Here is a 17569-nt window from a genome sequence, read left to right on the forward strand (position 1 = left end):
TTTCAAAATTTGTTTGTGCATCAGCAGTTTTTCTCTTATGTCAGTCACTGACAGTCACTCAATTAGCCATGTCCGCTAACCATTTTTATATTGGTAGTAATTTTTATATTGGTAGTCTAGCAAGCTATCTAAACTTGTAGTAATCATGGCCGAATACTGACTGGGCACGCAGGGCACTTGCCCAGGGTCCCTGACCTCCAGGGAGCCCCATTTGATTTTGTTAGTCATTCTCACTCGGATATCATATTAACATGGCATAAGTCATTACAAAATGTGTAGAATTGCAGGAAAATAGTTTTTAAAACTGCCAACATTTCTCATGCAACATTTGCATGAAAATTAACTTTCAAACAAAAATATGTCTCCCCATCGTCAAAAGGGGGGGCCTGTCACGTTCCTGACCTTATTTTCCTTTGTTTAACTTTGTTTAGTTGGTCAGGACGTGAACTGGGTGGGTAGTCTATGTTATGTGTTTCTATGTTGGGTTCAATGTGTTGCCTGATATGGTTCTCAATTAGGGGCAGGTGTTTGACGTTTCCTCTGATTGAGAACCATATTAAGGTAGGCTGTTCACACCGTTTGTTTGTGAGTGATTGTCTTCCGTGTTTGTATATGTACCACACGGGACTGTTTCGTTTGTTCTAGTCTGTACCTGTTCGTGCGTTCTTTGTGTTTATGTAAGTTCATATGTTCAGGTCGGTCTACATCGTTTTTTGTTTTGTCATTTCTCAAGTGTGTTACGTATTCGTCTTGATTTAATAAATCATTCATGTATTCCACCTACGCTGCATTTTGGTCCGATCCTTCTCGCCTCTCCTCATCCGAGGAGGAGGAAGAATATGACAGCCGTTACAGGGCCACTAAAATGTTTTGCCGCGAGGTGGAGGGCCTCCCAACCAAATCTCGCTTAGGGCCTCCAAAAGGCTAAAGCCGGCCCTGCAAAAATGCTACCATCTGACTCGAAGCATGATCAAAGCTAACACACTAGTATTTGACTGCTAATACCCTGCCCCTAACTAATAAATAAGTAACAAGAGACCTTGGGATGGTGAGCGGTAGAAATGGAATTAAAGAGCTTCTTGTGTTCAATTAAACAGCCGTAAACGTTGCTGAAATCAGTCCCGGGGAGGAGGAAAAGAACTCCACAGAGAGAGAGAGGGATCGACACACACAAACACACTGTATCAGACACTCCCAGGGATTTTCTGATGAATCTTCCTTGTTCCTGAGTTGAGCTGGCGAACTGTAAACCTTGAGACTGCTACAGTAGAGACTGGCAGTAGCAGGCTCAGTGTTTTATAGAACCACTCTACCCTCCTGAGGCAGCCAGGGAATGGCCTCTGCCTACTGAGTCATGGAGCCATCTATATTCAGAATGAGAGGATCTCCTCCTCCTGTATTTACACAGACCAACATGATACACACTGTGGGTGACTCCAGAGTGATGCAACAGCTGAAAGACCACTTTTCGGCCCTAGAGCAACAAGGAGCTGTTGGTTTAATCTCTTTTATCATTATTTGAAACACAGACACAGAAACACAGACACAGCTAGACAGCCTAAAGAGAAACTAGAACAGGATATTAATGCGCCATCGAAACAAATTAAATCTAATATAAATAAATAAAGAGGCAGTCGACGATGGATAGATACAGTACAAACACAAAAACACACTAGAATGCGGGCTCACAGACACTGTACACCACACACACATACACACCCTACACTTTATGGGCCATTTTTAACCAGGCACTATTTCAGAATGCTAAACTCTGGCATTTTTATGACACTCCCTGCTTAAATCAATTACGGGGAGGCCGAGGCATGCAAGCATCAGCGGTAATAACCCATGGGGGCCTCACAGTGAGAGTGGTGATTCATGAAAACCACAATGATTTGTCCACAAATGCAAATGTGGTAGAACCCAACTCACTAACTCCTAAAATGAAAGAAAAAGAGAATACACAATTTATGTACAATGACATATGGTGTCAGCAGTGGGATTTCAGTGGTACAATGTGTTCAGATCACGGTGTACAATTAGAAGGACCTGTTGGCCCATCTTTGTTATCAGTCCTGCCAATGCGTGTTGTTACCAGTCTGTTATTTTCTTTAGGCCTGCCCATTTAATTAGATAGAAAAAATACAGCTGGCTTGTGTTCTGTTTTTAAGGCTGGTCTGATTCTTCCAATGATGTTCCCACTGACAATATGGTTTAATTAATGCTGCTCTTATTGTCATGTTCTTCCCTCTTGGCTCTGTTGCTCGCCATTGTCCTGGCATGTCTGTTGTGTCTCTGCTGTCGACCGCTGTCTATGGAATAGTTCAGCCCTACTCAATAGGTGACCTCCTGGACGAAATGTTATATATTTTTAAGATCCTGTCTGGCTTTTGAATTACTGTTGAGAATTGTAATAGTTGAATGCAGAAGGTGCAATTTAGAAATTTGGTGGTACATTAGCAGTTTTTATATGAACACACAAGACATGGCCAAATGTGTAGAATTGCATGAAATTAGCTTTAAAAGGGCAAAATTCTCTCTGCCAACAAGAGAGGTGTGAACAGTTTGAACAGTTTTTGTCATGGACAGTGGTGTGTGTGAGTTCGTGTGTTGTGTGTGTGCGTGTGTGTGTGTGTGTGTGTGTGTGTGTGTGTGTGTGTGTGTGTGTGTGTGTGTGTGTGTGTGTGTGTGTGTGTGTGTGTGTGTGTGTGTGTGTGTGTGTGTGTGTGTGTGTGTGTGTGTGTGTGTGTGTGTGTGTGTGTGTGTGTGTGTGTGTGTGTGTGTGTGTGTGTGTGTTAAAATAGAGTGGGCGCAGGTTGCTGAGGGGCTGATCATTTCTGGGGGGGGTCGCATGGGTTTCAAGGTGGGGGTTTGTTACTACGCCGATAAATGACTATATATCCATGTGGACATGGTACTGGTACCCTGTGTATATAGCCAAGTTATTGTGTTATTCCGCATTATCTTTCTATTATTTAAACATGTTCTCTCACTGTTGGGAGAGACTGTTTACACAAGCATATGACAAATAATATTTGACTTGATTTTACCTTTGCCACCTAGGAAATGTATGTGACCAGGGGATTACTGATGCACTCATGAAGACTCATCCATACAGTATCTCCTCTACATCACTGCTGCTTATTGAGTGCGATGTGCTTTTAAAAAAAAGTACAGCACATAAGATGCATTATGATTATGTATAACGGGAGGTAAAGAAAGAGAATCACTCTAATACTCAGGGATGAGGTCAATTCCCTTTTAAATTCACGATAATTAAAAAAAAATCTTCCATGAAAATCAAATTCAGTGTATTTGAATGGAATCGAGCCCATTCTTGCTAATAGGCACTACTATCATCATCAACAGCACTATTCTGGTCAGCCTGTACTGAGTGTTTGTTGTGTTGTGTTTGCCAGCTGGACCCAGACAACACCGGTTTCATCGCAGTGGAGAACTTCACCAGTTTGGTGGAGCACCATGAGCTGCAGCTGGACCCTTCCAAACTGGACATGCTGTTCGCCCTGGTGCAGAGCAACGAGGATGGACAGGTGTGCTACCAGGAGCTCATTGAGCTGGTAAGTGGCTGAAAGGGTACACACACAGAAGCATGCACGCACACACACACAGAGGCACATTCATACAGAAGAAGGCATAGTACACACACAACACACACACACACTACAGAATTATTTGAGAAAGGTTAGAATTGCACACTCACATTATTTCATGATAATTACACACAAGTGCGCCTCAACACACACACACACACACACACACACACACACACACACACACACACACACACACACACACACACACACACACACACACACACACGCACGCATACAGACATTCAAACTCATAATTCATAGCATGAGGATATCATGCACTTGTAGCGTAATGTACTGTATTATCTGGTGGTGGAGCAGAGGAGAAAACCTTGCCTCAATGTCTTCTGCTGAGTAGTGTTCTGAGTCTTGTGATGCTGCTTGGGGGTCCGAGACATCATTCTTATTCATTCCTCTCTACTTAACCTGTCTGTGTTTAGACCTGGTGTTCCTATTATGAATGAATTCAAAGCCTTTTAAAGGGGCTGAGGTGATTCTCAGCCCTGTGTAGCCGCAGACCAGAGCATGTTTCCGTTCCTCCTCACACCATACGGTGTAAGCAGCGGGATTAATTAAACGCAATGCAATCCCTGACGTTTTCACTTCGCTAAGCCGATTCCTTCTTTCCCTCTGTGTTGCTCATGGTTTGTGATGAAAGCTTTCATTTCAAATTCTCAGGCCTCGCGTCTCGTGTGTGATCAGCAATGCAGATGCTCTCGCTGACGTTTGAACCCCATCCTTTATTTTACTCTCCTCCTTCTACCATCCACTCTTCCCTTTATGGATCTTCACGCCTATTCCTTCTGTTTCTCCCTCCATCCAAGCTGTGATACTCTTTCCTCCGACTACTCCCTTCTGCAGATATTATCCTCCTTTAATTGAACCCATTTTTACTCAACGTGATCATACACCCCAGGGAGATTTATAGGAGGGACATCATTGACAGAATGTGACGGAGGACATTGCAGTGTTGTGTTCAAGACCACCGAAAGTGAGACCGAGCCAAGACAAAGACGGGAGCTAATCGAGTCTGAGTCAAGACCATGATTGTAATTATGTCAGATCACCACAATAATAAGAGCTCAAAATGTACAGTATTTCAGTGTTAATATTTCAGTCGAACATATAGATTCTTTAGCCATTCAAATTTGTAAAAAAGAAATTTAGCTCTACAAATTATCACTAAACAAAACTGGTGTCAAATTATAGATAAAACGACAAAATATGTAAAATGTTCTCAAATTTGCCCCAGTCTCCCCTACTAGTGGAGCAAGAAAATTCTGACAAGTGCGACAAGGTTTGAGGATATTTTTCAACAAAAGTAAAGGACAGTAACGTTATGAGTAAAGTAGGAAGCATACTTTATAAATGTAGCATGAAGGAAGTGTGTATTTGGCCTGGCGAAGCGGTTTTATGTGTTGACTGAACTGGGGTTGGTAATTATGAGTTTACTGCTCCGCTGGTCTCGTGACGAAATGATGGTCTTGGAATTATCGTTGCCCAAGACCGAATCAAAATGTATCCGAGTCCGAGACAAGACCAAGACACTCAATATGTGGTCTCGAGACCGGACTCAAGACCAGTCTGTTCTCGAGTATTACACCACTGTGACAGTGGTATGAAAATGTATGCACTAGTTAAGAGCATCTGCTAAATGACTAAAATGTAAATGTTTAATGGTATTTTTTGTTGGAAAGTGCACCACTGCCATTATATTATCTCATCAATCAAATTGATTTCAATCAATCAAAATATTCATAAAGCCCTTTTTCCATCAGCCGATGTCACAAAGTGCTGTACAGAAACCCAGCCTAAAACTCCAAACAGCAAGCAATGCAGATGTAGAAGCACGGTGGCTAGGGAAAACTCCCTAGAAAACTCCCTAGAAACTCCCTAGAAACCTAGAGAGGAACCAGGCTCTGAGGGGTGGCCAGTCCTCTTCTGGCTGTGCCGGGTGGAGATTATAACAGAACATGGCCACGATGTTCAAACGTTCATAGATGACCAGCAGGGTCACGTGATAATAATAATCACAGTGGTTGTAGAGGGTGCAACAGGACTGCACCTCAGGAGTAAATGTCAGTTTGCTTTTCATAGCTGATCATTCAGAGTTAGAGACAGCAGTTGCGGTAGAGAGAGAGTCCTAAACAGCAGGTCCGGGACAAGGTAGCACATCCAGTGAACATCTAGCCTGAGTTAAGACTTGACCAGGAAGATAGAACACCCCTGCCCAGGGAGATAGAGCAGTGTGTATTGTGTATGTGTGACAGTGTTTCTTTCGTGCTATGTGTGTTTTCACATGTTTATTCACTGTACACTCTACATATAGTGCATTCGGAAAGTAATCAGACCCCCTGCCTTATTCTAAAATTGATTTTTTAAATCCTCATCAATCTACACACAATACCCCATAATTACAAAGCAAAAACAGGTGTTTGGAAATGTTAGCAAATGTATTAAAAACATTATACAGAAATACCGTATTTACAAGTATTACAAGTATTCAGACCGTTTGCAATGAGTCTCGAAATTGAGCTCACGTGCATTCTGTTTCCATTGATCATCCATGAAATGTTTCTACAACTTGATTGGAGGCACACACCTGTCTATATAAGTCCCACAGTTGACATTGCATGTCAGAGCAAAAACCAAGCTATGAGGTCGAAGGAACAGATCAAGCTATGAGCTCTGAGACAGGATTGTGTCGAGGCACAGATCTGGGGAAAGGTACCAAAAAATGTCTGCAGCATTGAAGTTCCCCAAGAACACAGTGGCCTCCATCATTCTTAAATGGAAGAAGTTTGAAACCACCAATACTTTTGTAAATAAGGTATTTCTGTATATTTTATTTATAATGTCGTGACGTGACTTTCATTAACGTGATGACTGTTATTTATCGAATCAACTATGTTTAATTGCCAGATGATTTCAATTAATCATGTAGCAATTAGCTCATTAGGAATTTTGGGCACCACGGGAAAAGTTGTTTAACAAGTTACCATCTCCCGAATTAACTCTAGAAGATATGTAGATATCTCTTACATCAATAACAGTCACCTGTTAATCATTACCTCATCAGTCTCATTCAGAACGCCGCAGACTTCTTGAATCCACAAGAACCCCAGCCTTTCTGATTATTCAGTACTACGCAAATTGATTTAATCATTTATTTACTAACTAACTAAATAATAACACAGAATACACATTCACAATTACTTTAGACAAAAGTCCCTAGTGGACTGACAAGATATGACTGCTTGTTACACACATGGAGAGGGAGGGGTAGATAAAGAGAGGGAGAGGCAAAGAGAGTCAAACTTAACGTACATTTGGAATCTACCCTTAAAGTAATAATAATACTTTGCTCACGAACCATCGTCCATTTGGGGTAAGGAATGTAATGTATTTACGTGTAGATGTCTTTGTCCTTCGTCTCTCTGAAACCAATCGATCCTTCTATGGAAGTGGCTTGATGAGTGTAAGGCTCTGGTTGTCCACCAGAGGTCACAAAGTCCTTCTTAGTTGTTCTGGTTTATAGTGGATGTTTCTTTAGATGCTCAAATGATTGTCTGGGATGGGATCTTCTCCTTCCTTTCTCAGGTAGATAGTCAAGTTTTAGACCACTTTACATGCACAGCTGCAGACTGTCAAATGTTCTGGTCTAGTCTTTATCTTCACTCATGTTGAGAGTTTCAGAGTTTCTAACCATTTCAACATGTGGCCAACGCTTCACGCTTTTCTGGTCTGATAGATGAGCTTATCTTCTCACCTCGTGTTGAGTCTTAGAGTTTCAACCATTCGTAACATTCAGCTCACACTGTCCATCTGCTGGTCTGATATGTTCATTCTTAGTGAATCCTTTTAAGCACTCTGGTCGGAAACGCAGTTCCATCACACTGACAAGCTCTTCTGACCTCATTAGGGGGCGTCGCTTAGTTAATGTGCAACGGACATGAAAAACCATTATCTCATTAGAAAAATAAAATCACACTAATATGTTAACAAAAATAGTTTCATCGTTCTTCATATTATATTAACATCATATTGGATAGAAACTTGAAAGCTTGAATGTGTTTCCTTCCTAAGTTACAGTATTTTCATTATACAGTTTTTAATGACATCACAAACTGAAAAGCAACATGACAGGATTATTATTTAGATCCCCATGGACCATTCTTAACATTCCTATCTTATACATATTGTTCCAACGTTCACTCTTTGGGTGTTATAGTTTTGGGCGGCAAAATGTCTCTGTAAAAAATACATTCCTTTCCCAATACTGAGGAGCAAAGGGAGAGATTCCCCTCCTGCCTAATTTACGACCAAGTGTCAAAACCGGCCCACCCTCCCTTCACCTCTTCTGTGGGTAAGAGGGTCTGGTTGTTGTCAGCTATTTCCCAAGCTGATCTGAGGCCTTTGATCCTCGACCAGGAGAGTCATGACAATACATTTGCTAAAATGTCAAAAAAACTGTTTTAGCTCTGTCATTATGGGGTATTGTGTGTAGCTTGATGATGTAATAAGGCTTTTAGAATAAGGATGTAATGTAACAAAATTGGGGAAAAGTTGAGGGGTCTGAATACTTTCTGAATGCACTGAGGCTATTTTCGCCTGAGGGGCTGTGACTTTCATTCTGTTAGTCTGCTGAACAGGGATGTTAAACTTTCCTTTGCTATATTGGTCTTCAGGCTCAATAAATGTATGTAAATGTCTTGGAAGCGAACTGTTAGCCCACAGGTTCAGTAGTGTGTGGCTGTGTGCATAAACATGTTTCAGGGATTAGCATAGCTGATAAGTGGAAGGTGAATTGAGGCCACATGCGGCTGGTGTGCATGTGTAGGCTAATTGAGCATATTGTGTTATGGAATAGGTTAGGTACTGTAGTTTGAACAGCACACTACAGCTCACTACCACTTCCACACTCCATTCCCCAAGGGGGCACCAGCAACTTTGTCCAGGTGCTGAGCCTGGTTGATAAGCACATCGGGTGTTGCCAATTAAGGAGATTGTCAGTCAGTGTCCCAGCTTCAAATCAAATCAAACTTTATTTGTCACATGCTCCAACTACAACAAGTGTAGACCTTACAGTGAAATGCTTTCTTACAAGCCCTTAACCAACAGTGCAGTTCAAGAAGAGTTAAGAAAATATTTACCAAATAAACTAAAGTTAAAAAATAAATAAAAAGTAACACAATAACAACAATAACGAGGCTATATGCAGGGGGTACCAGTACCGAGTCAGTGTGCGGGGGTACAGGTTAGTTGAGGTGATTTGTACATGTAGGTAGGGGTGAAGTGACTATGCATAGATAATAAACAGCGAGGGGGGGGTCAATGTAAATAGTCCAGTGGCCTTTTGATTAATTGTTCAACAGTCTTATGGCTTGGGGGTAGGAGCCTTTTGGTCCTAGCCTTGGCACTCCAGTACTGCTTGCTGTGCGGTAGCAGAGAAAACAGTCTATGACTTGGGTGACTGGAGTCTCTGACAATTTTATGGGCTTTCCTCTCCAAGCTTGCACCTCCTTTGGTATTTTTGTACAAATTTATATTTCGTCACCCACTGACAAAATACTAATCCGCTTAGACTGGCTGAACAAGAAGTCATGAGAGCGAGGTAATAGTAGTACTGCTAGAGCTCTGGACCAAGGTAAGATTGCTGTCTCCCTGGGAACATGTGCATCCAACACGGTCCTCAAATACAGAGTTCTCACATAAATGCACACATTTATTCAGGTTACAGACCATGTAACTAGGCCTAGGACCCCTAGACAAAGCGAGTGCAACAATATCTATAGGCTAGTTATGGGTTTTGTAACAATTGATTTAACCTCGTTAACAGAGTGTGCCGGTAGTTGCTATCATGTATTGTTGTTAAATTAAATAAATCTGTCATTCCTCTCCTTCAGGTGGCAGTTTAAATGATGTTCTGAGAACATTCAACAGCTCCCATCCTGTAGGTAGGATCATTGTCAGGTGACTGTGATCATGAAAAACTCCTTGCCTTAGTCATTTTTCCTCCTTAATGGGAGAGATACAGCAATACGGATCCCACCTCTGCCACAATCTGGCAATATGCTTTGTGTTGTAGTCATGACACAGAAATATATACAACGCTAGGAAAACTTTACTGGGCATGCTTCAGTTACCTAGAGTAAATAGTCAAGTAAGAATATTTCAGTTTCCTGTGTAACAGAAATATTGCTCCAGGGATTCTCTGGGTTTCTGCTTCACTTGATGATGGATGAAGTTGACACCATAAGCCCAGAGAACCCTTTGCCACCTGTGACCTGACTGAAGCTCTCTTGGGGAATGTTTGAGTGTCCCCAGCAAGGCCATTTTGGGATATTTAGTGACTCCAGTGTGGTCATTATATTGTTTAGAGGTGTCAATGGGGTCGTCTGACCGTGTTTAGTGCCCACGGTCCATCTGTCTTCTGAGTGGAAGAGCAGAGTCTAACTGAAGGGAAAGGCAAAAAAAGATGATAGATGCACCCCATCATCCCTGACACACACACATACCGGCTGTTCGTCGTACACACACGTACACGCTCCACACATACAAACACACCCTCGCAACACACAACAAACTCAGGCAGGCACCATTTCTTTTTTACTTGGATTGCTGGCTCCAGAGTGGTGCACTTTGCTTAAGTGTCCATGACCGAAGGTTTTTCCAGTTTAGGTCCTGCTGATAAAACCATGAAGGAGGGTTATGGCTATGGGCTTATGGGGAGATAAAGGTGGGCTCTCATTTTAAAAGGATTTTGCTAGAATGAGGGTGGGCGCAAACAGTGCCGAGATCCACAGTGATTTAATTTTGTCTTATCACTGTGTGTTTGCATTTATTTAATAGCTTAATAATGGATTATAAATTACCAGTAAATGTGTAGTAAATGGCGTGCTGATCCTGTTTAACAGAACTAAGTGATGGTGAGTCATTTACTATATGGTAATTCAGGGGCATTCAGATTCCAACCTGGTTCTTCACAGTATGTGGTAGGGCTTGAAAACTATTACGGACTACGAAGGGAAACCCAGCCGCGAGCTGCCCAGTGATGCAAGCCTACCAGATGAGCTAAATGCTTTTTATGCTCGCTTCGAGGCAGGCAACACTGAAGCATGCATGAGAGCACCAGCTGAGCAAGACCTTTAAACAGGTCAACATTCACAAAACAGCGGGGCCAGATGGATTACCAGGACGTGTACTCAAAGCATGCGCGGACCAACTGGCAAGTGTCATGCTGGTCATGGCTCACATCAACACCTTCATGCCAGAAACCCTAGACCCCCTACAATTCGCATACTGCCCCAACCGATCCACAGATGACGCAATCTCAATCGCACTCCACACTGCCCTTTCCCACCTGGTCAAAAGGAACACCTATGTGAGAATGCTGTTAATTGACTACAGCTCAGCGTTCAACACCATAGTGCTCATAAAGCTCATCACTAAGCTAAGGTCCCTGGGACTAAATACCTCCCTCTGCAACTGGATCCTGGACTTCCAGACTCGCTGGCCCCAGGTGGTAAGGGTAGGCAACAACACATCTGCCACGCTGATCCTCAACACTGGGGCCCCTCAAGGTTCGTGCTTAGTCCCCTCCTGACAATTTTTTGGGACACCCCCGCCTTTGTCTTTACACTGCTGCTACTCGCTATTTATTATCTATGTGCATAGTCACTTTACATATTACCTCGACTAACCTGTACCCCCGCGCACTGACTCTGTACCAGTACCCCCTGTATATAGCCTCGTTATTGTTATGTGATTTTCTTGTATTACTTTTTGATTCAATTTTATTTTTTTACTTACGTTTATTTAGTAAATCTTTTCTTAACCTCTCTGCGCTACGGATCCCTTTAGCGGGATCATTTTCCTAAACAACCGCTGAATTGCAGGGCGCAAAATATTACAAAAAATATTTATAATCATGCAATCACAAGTGAAATATACCAAAACACAGCTTAGCTTGTTGTTAATCCACCTATCATGTCAGATTTTGAAAATAGGCTTTACAGCTAAAGCAATCTAAGCTTTTGTGAGTGTATCAATCAATGCTAGAACAGCTAGCCCCAAATTAGCATAGTCACGAAAGTGAGAAAAGCAAGAAAATGAATCGCTTACCTTTGATAATCTTCGGATGTTTGCACTCACGAGACTCCCAGTTACACAATAAATGTTCTTTTTGTTCAATAAATATTACTTTTATAACAAAAAAACGCCATTTGGGTTGCGCGTTATGTTCAGAAAACTACAGCCTCGTTCCGTTCGACCAAAATTCCAAAAAGTATCCGTAATGTTTGTAGAAACATGTCAAATGTTTTTTATAATCAATCCTCAGGTTGTTTTTAGCATACATAATCGATAATATTTCAACCGGACCGTAACCTATTCAATAAAAGAGAGAAAGAAAATGGAGAGCTACCCCTCTCGCTACCCCTCTCTCCCTCTTCCTTTAAATGGAAGAAAGACGGGAAATGAAACACAGATTTTTTTTAAAGAACACTTCCGGGTTAGATTTCCTCAGGTTTTCGCCTGCAAAAACAGTTTTGTTATACTCACAGACAATATTTTGACCGTTTTGGAAACTTTGGAGTGTTTTCTATCCTAATCTATGTGACAAATAAAATGTGATTTGATTTGGTAAATCATTTAGTAACATTAATTGAATGATTTATTAATTGAGCTAGCTATCGTTTAGCAGCAGGACTCTCTGACTCTACACCTGGAGGGCTCTGTGTGTAAGAGAGCGAGGGCTGATGCTCTCCCAATCAGCTATTAATTAAATAAATGAGATTAGCTAAATTTAGCAAACTTTGTTTGGAAAGCATCAGGACCAATTTTGGAAATGTAGTGGAATGGCACATCTGAATAATTTAGAATGACTTGATACCAAACTCAATACCTCCTAATATACATCTATAAAAGGAAAACTATGGAACAAATATCATCTTTGTGTTATTATATATTCAAACTATATTCGATAAGTACAGTCGTGGCAAAAAGTTTTCAGAATGACACAAATATTAATTTCCACAAAGTTTGCTGCTTCAGTGTCTTTAGATATTTTTGTCAGAAGTATAATTAGAAGCATTTCATAAGTGTCAAAGGCTTTTATTGACAATTACATGAAGTTGATGCAGAGTCAATATTTGCAGTGTTGACCCTTCTTTTTCAAGACCTCTGCAATCTGCCCTGGCATGCTGTCAATTAACTTCTGGGCCACATCCTGACTGATGGCAGCCCATTCTTGCATAATCAATGCTTGGAGTTGATCAGAATTTGTGGGGTTTTGTTTGTCCACCCGCCTCTTGAGGATTGACCACAAGTTCTCAATGGGATTAAGGTCTGGGGAGTTTCCTGGCCATGGATCCAAAATATCTATGTTTTATTCCCCGAGCCACTTAGTTATCACTTTTGCCTTATGGCAAGGTGCTCCATCATGCTGGAAAAGGCATTGTTTGTCACCAAACTGTTCCTGGATGGTTGGGAGAAGTTGTTCTCGGAGGATGTTTTGGTACCATTCTTTATTCATGGCTGTGTTCTTAGGCAAAATTGTGAGTGAGCCCACTCCCTTGGCTGAGAAGCAACCCCACACATGAATGGTCTCAGGATGCTTTACTGTTGGCATGACACAGGACTGATGGTAGCGCTCACCTTGTCTTCTCCGGACAAGCTTTTTTCCAGATGCCCCAAACAATCGGAAAGGGGATTCATCAGAGAAAATGACTGTACCCCAGTCCTCAGCAGTCCAATCCCTGTACCTTTTTGCGGAATATCAGTCTGTCCCTGATGTTTTTCCTGGAGAGAAGTGGTTTCTTTGATGCCCTTCTTGACACCAGGCCATCCTCCAAAAGTCTTCGCCTCACTGTGCGTGCAGATGCACTCACACCTGCCTGCTGCCATTCCTGAGCAAGCTCTGTACTGGTGTTGCCCCGATCCTTCAGCTGAATGAACTTTAGGAGACGGTCCTGGCGCTTGCTGGACTTTCTTGGGCGCCCTGAAGCCTTCTTCACAACAATTGAACCACTCTCCTTGAAGTTCTTGATGATCCGATAAATGGTTGATTTAGGTGCAATCTTACTGGCAGCAATATCCTTGCCTGTGAAGCCCTTTTGTGCAAAGCAATGATGACGGCACGTGTTTCCTTGCAGGTAACCATGGTTGACAGAGGAAGAACAATGATTCCAAACACCCTCCTTTTGAAGCTTCCAGTCTATTATTCGAAGTCAATCATAATGACAGAGTGATCTCCAGCCTTGTCCTTGTCAACACTCTCACCTGTGTTAATGAGAGAATCACTGACATGATGTCAGCTGGTCCTTTTGTGGCAGGGCTGAAATGCAGTGGAAATGTTTTTGGGGATTCAGTTCATTTGCATGGCAAAGAGGGACTTGGCAATTAATTGCAATTCATCTGATCACTCTTCATAACATTCTGGAGTATATGCAAATTGCCATCATTCAAGCTGAGGCAGCAGACTTTGTGAAAATTAATATTTGTGTCATTCTCAACTTTTGGCCATGACTGTACACTATTGAGAAAACACCAGAACTAATTAAGTCATCATGAAGAACAGAGGCTGGAGCTGAGCTGAGACCAGTATGTACTGTAAACCCACACTGTTCGCAAGGAGGGGATTGTGAGCATCCTGCTGTTCGGAATACACACAAACGGACGCACACACACACACCCGACGTCAATTAGGTCCTTTCCGGTCTCTCTTAAAGGGAATTCTATCTTCAGCTCCATCCTTAGCCTTTAATATCAATTATTGTCCCTGGCAGACATCATCTTGCTTCTTGTCAGGGGAATTTTAGCTGCGGACCTTGTTGATGCCAGAGTCTGAGGTTCCCCTGAGTACGAAGTAGTGATGCAAAGGGATGTGATACTAGCACACCCTGCTAGAATGCTCCTGCTATGTTTGTCAGGGCTCACCAGTCAAGTCGTCAGCTCTCGTGCTAACACGCCTTATTGTCTGCCTCCCTGTCTCATATCCCAAACTTCAAAGGCCACTTAATGCTCACTTTAGAAGCGGCAGTCCCACATGTCAGAGGAGAAGGCAAGGCAGAATGACGTGTGTCTAATTGGAAACGTCTCCCGGGAACGTTCAGGAGCACAAATCTCAGAGAGGGAGAAGAAACGCATCGCTAAGAGGAAAGGTAGTAGGTGTTTTCGGACAAAAAAAAACGTTGTTAAAACACTGGAAACACAGGCATCGTTTAGAGAAGAAAGCCCACAGAGAATAATTTTTATTTTATTTGTGTATACATCCCCCAACCTCCTTTTCTCCTATTCAGTCTCTTAAAGTCATTGGTAAAGACAGGTGGAAACCATTCACTTCCGCAGTTGTGCTTCCCCGGAGCTAGTAGATCCACGAGGGCATCTCATTTTCCTTTCCTTCCTTCCTAATGTGCTTTCCTCCCTTCCTAATGTGCTTTCCTCTCCCTCCTAAAGCATGTACAGTATAATTGCATTTCCTGGGCCTGATCTCAATGCTAAAATATGCAGTAGTGCAGCCACGGGAGGGCCGGCCAGCCCCTCTCATCTTCACGCTGCTTATCGGTGTGCCACAGGCCCTCACTCGTTCATTGTTCAACCCTGGCATCATAATTACCTAATATGTGTCTCACGGCATCCCGCTCGACTATACTTCACCACGATCCACTACCGCTCTACAGACTAACTATATATTTCTGTTATTAAAAAAAAAACTGTTAATAGCCTCAGACGACTAGGACTCATTTGTATTGTGATTTCTTTGTTTATATATTTATTTGTCTCCTTGTTTTGTTTCTTTCATTAGCACCATGTAGATATTGCACCCGATTACTTTCATTATTATGCTCCCCACAGTGTCCGGATGTAATGAGCCTGCACACAACAGCACCTAATGAAATTGTCACGTTCGTTAGAATAAATGTCGGACCAAGGCGCAGCGGATGTTGAGTTCCACATTATTATTTAGAAAGTGAAACTTAGCAAAGACAAAAACAAATAAACAATAAACTAACAACGAACCGATGCTACAGAGATGCTACGTGCAATATCCCATAAACACAGGTGGAAAAAGGCTACCTAAATATGATCCCCAATTAGAGACAACAATTACCAGCTGCCTCTAACTGGGAATCATACACAATCACCAACATAGAAAAACAAACCTAGAACCCCACATAGAAATAATAAACTAGACTAACCCCCCAGTCACGCCCTGACCTACTCTACCATAGAAAATAAGGACTCTCTATGGTCAGGACGTGACAGAAATATGGTTGGTTTGCTTTAGCTGCCTCCTTGGTGGGGTCTGTGGGGACTCTGRCGACTGTTGAAGTATAGATAGATACAGTACGAATGTGGCTTGACATATTGTCTATGTATCATCTTGGATTTAAGCATCATTCTCTCTATGGCATAGGCGTACACAGATCCATATACACTGAGATGTGTCGTTCTTATCTCCTTCCCCTTGTAGGACCGTTCAGATTCATTGTCATCATATGAGGAAGTTCATTTTCTTCCAGATTCATTATACAACCTGTCCCTTATCCTTGTCAGGTGTGGTTGCACCAGGGTGTTTCATCAAGATGTCCTACTAAAGCAGCAGACATCAGGGATTCCATGTACCAAGTCATTTACATTTACATTTAAGTCATTTAGCAGACGCTCTTATCCAGAGCGACTTACAAATTGGAAAGTTCATACATATTCATCCTAGTCATGCTAGCCCCAGCTGTGCCGTTCCTGCTCACTAAGCAAACCCGGAGTCTCAATGATAACAGAAGGCTGTCACCGGTCTCCCCACCGCATGCCCCCTCCCTTTGTTTGAAGTCGAGTGCAGTTGAAAAGTCAACTTCTAAAAGCAGTTGCAGGCATTTAGCATGCCAGTTCATCTATCAAATGATATATTTCTTCACTCTGTCAGTCAAAGGAATACTAACTTTGTTCTCGTTCTCGTTCTCTCTTTCTCCTTTCTTTTTCTATATGTCATCCATCTCCCGCCCTTCTCTTCAGATGAGCAGCAAGCGCTCCAGCAGTTTCCGACGGGCCATCGCCAATGGCCGCCGTACGCTGCAGCGAGAGATCCTATTGGATGAGACGGGCCTGGGTGTGTACAAGCGCTTTGTGCGCTACGTGGCCTATGAGATCCTGCCCTGCGAGACAGACCGGCGCTGGTACTTCCACCAGAACCGCCTTTGTCCCCCGCCCATATTCATGGCTATCATTACCATTGTCCAGGTGAGAGGGAAGAGAGAAAGAAGACCCTTCAAATAAGCAGAACAATGTTTATGGCATAAAAAGTCTTTAGCTTTGTCATATGTGGGCACTGACCAACTATTTGGGAAACAATGGTTAAGGAGGTGCAATCGATGCCTGTCCTCGAAGGCAACACTGTATTGGCTTTCATGATTGAATTTCATGATTGAATGTAGAACTGGGAAACCAAGCCAGTGAACTAGTCTCTGGCCAAGTCATTGACATTATTGGAACAATTTAGTGAGAGGAAAGAAAATAACCACTAGACAGCTTTAGCCCCGGAGGCCTTGGCTTGAACAGGCAATGCTATAAAACCTGCTGCTCCTCAGCGAAGCAACAGCACTTTCTGTTCTAACTCACTGCCATTCTGAAGAAAGAGAATAAAGTGCTCTTACACTGAACTAAAATATAAATGCATGTAACAATTTAAAATATTTTACTGAGTTACAGTTCATATTAGGAAATCAGTCAATTGAAATATACTCAACAGAAATATAAATGCAACATGTAAAGTCCTGGGCCCATGTTTCATGAGCTGAAATAAAAGATTTTCCAAATGCAGAAAAAGCTTATTTCTCTTATTTTGTGCGCAAATTTGTTTACATCCCTGTTAGTGTGCATTTCTCCTTTGCCAAGATAATCCATCCACTTGACAGGTGTGGCGTATCAAGAAGCTGATTAAACAACATGATCATTACACA

The 17569-nt window shown here is 42.2% G+C and overlaps 1 protein-coding gene across 1 annotated transcript in view; it reads left to right on the forward strand.

Annotated features, from left to right (window-relative positions):
* The first annotated feature begins 3422 nt into the window (after positions 1-3422).
* The window catches only part of LOC111977130 (rhomboid-related protein 1), a 53238-nt gene continuing 39091 nt past the window's right edge, over positions 3423-17569 (forward strand). Inside the window, exons 1-2 of the mRNA XM_024006448.2 lie at positions 3423-3578; positions 16626-16850. Coding sequence (XP_023862216.1) covers positions 3513-3578; positions 16626-16850 — 291 coding nt within the window. The 5' untranslated portion in view covers positions 3423-3512. The remainder of the gene's footprint in view (positions 3579-16625; positions 16851-17569) is intronic.

The sequence above is a fragment of the Salvelinus sp. IW2-2015 genome, linkage group LG17 (assembly GCF_002910315.2).
Source record: "Salvelinus sp. IW2-2015 linkage group LG17, ASM291031v2, whole genome shotgun sequence".
In the NCBI taxonomy this organism is placed as follows: domain Eukaryota; kingdom Metazoa; phylum Chordata; class Actinopteri; order Salmoniformes; family Salmonidae; genus Salvelinus; species Salvelinus sp. IW2-2015.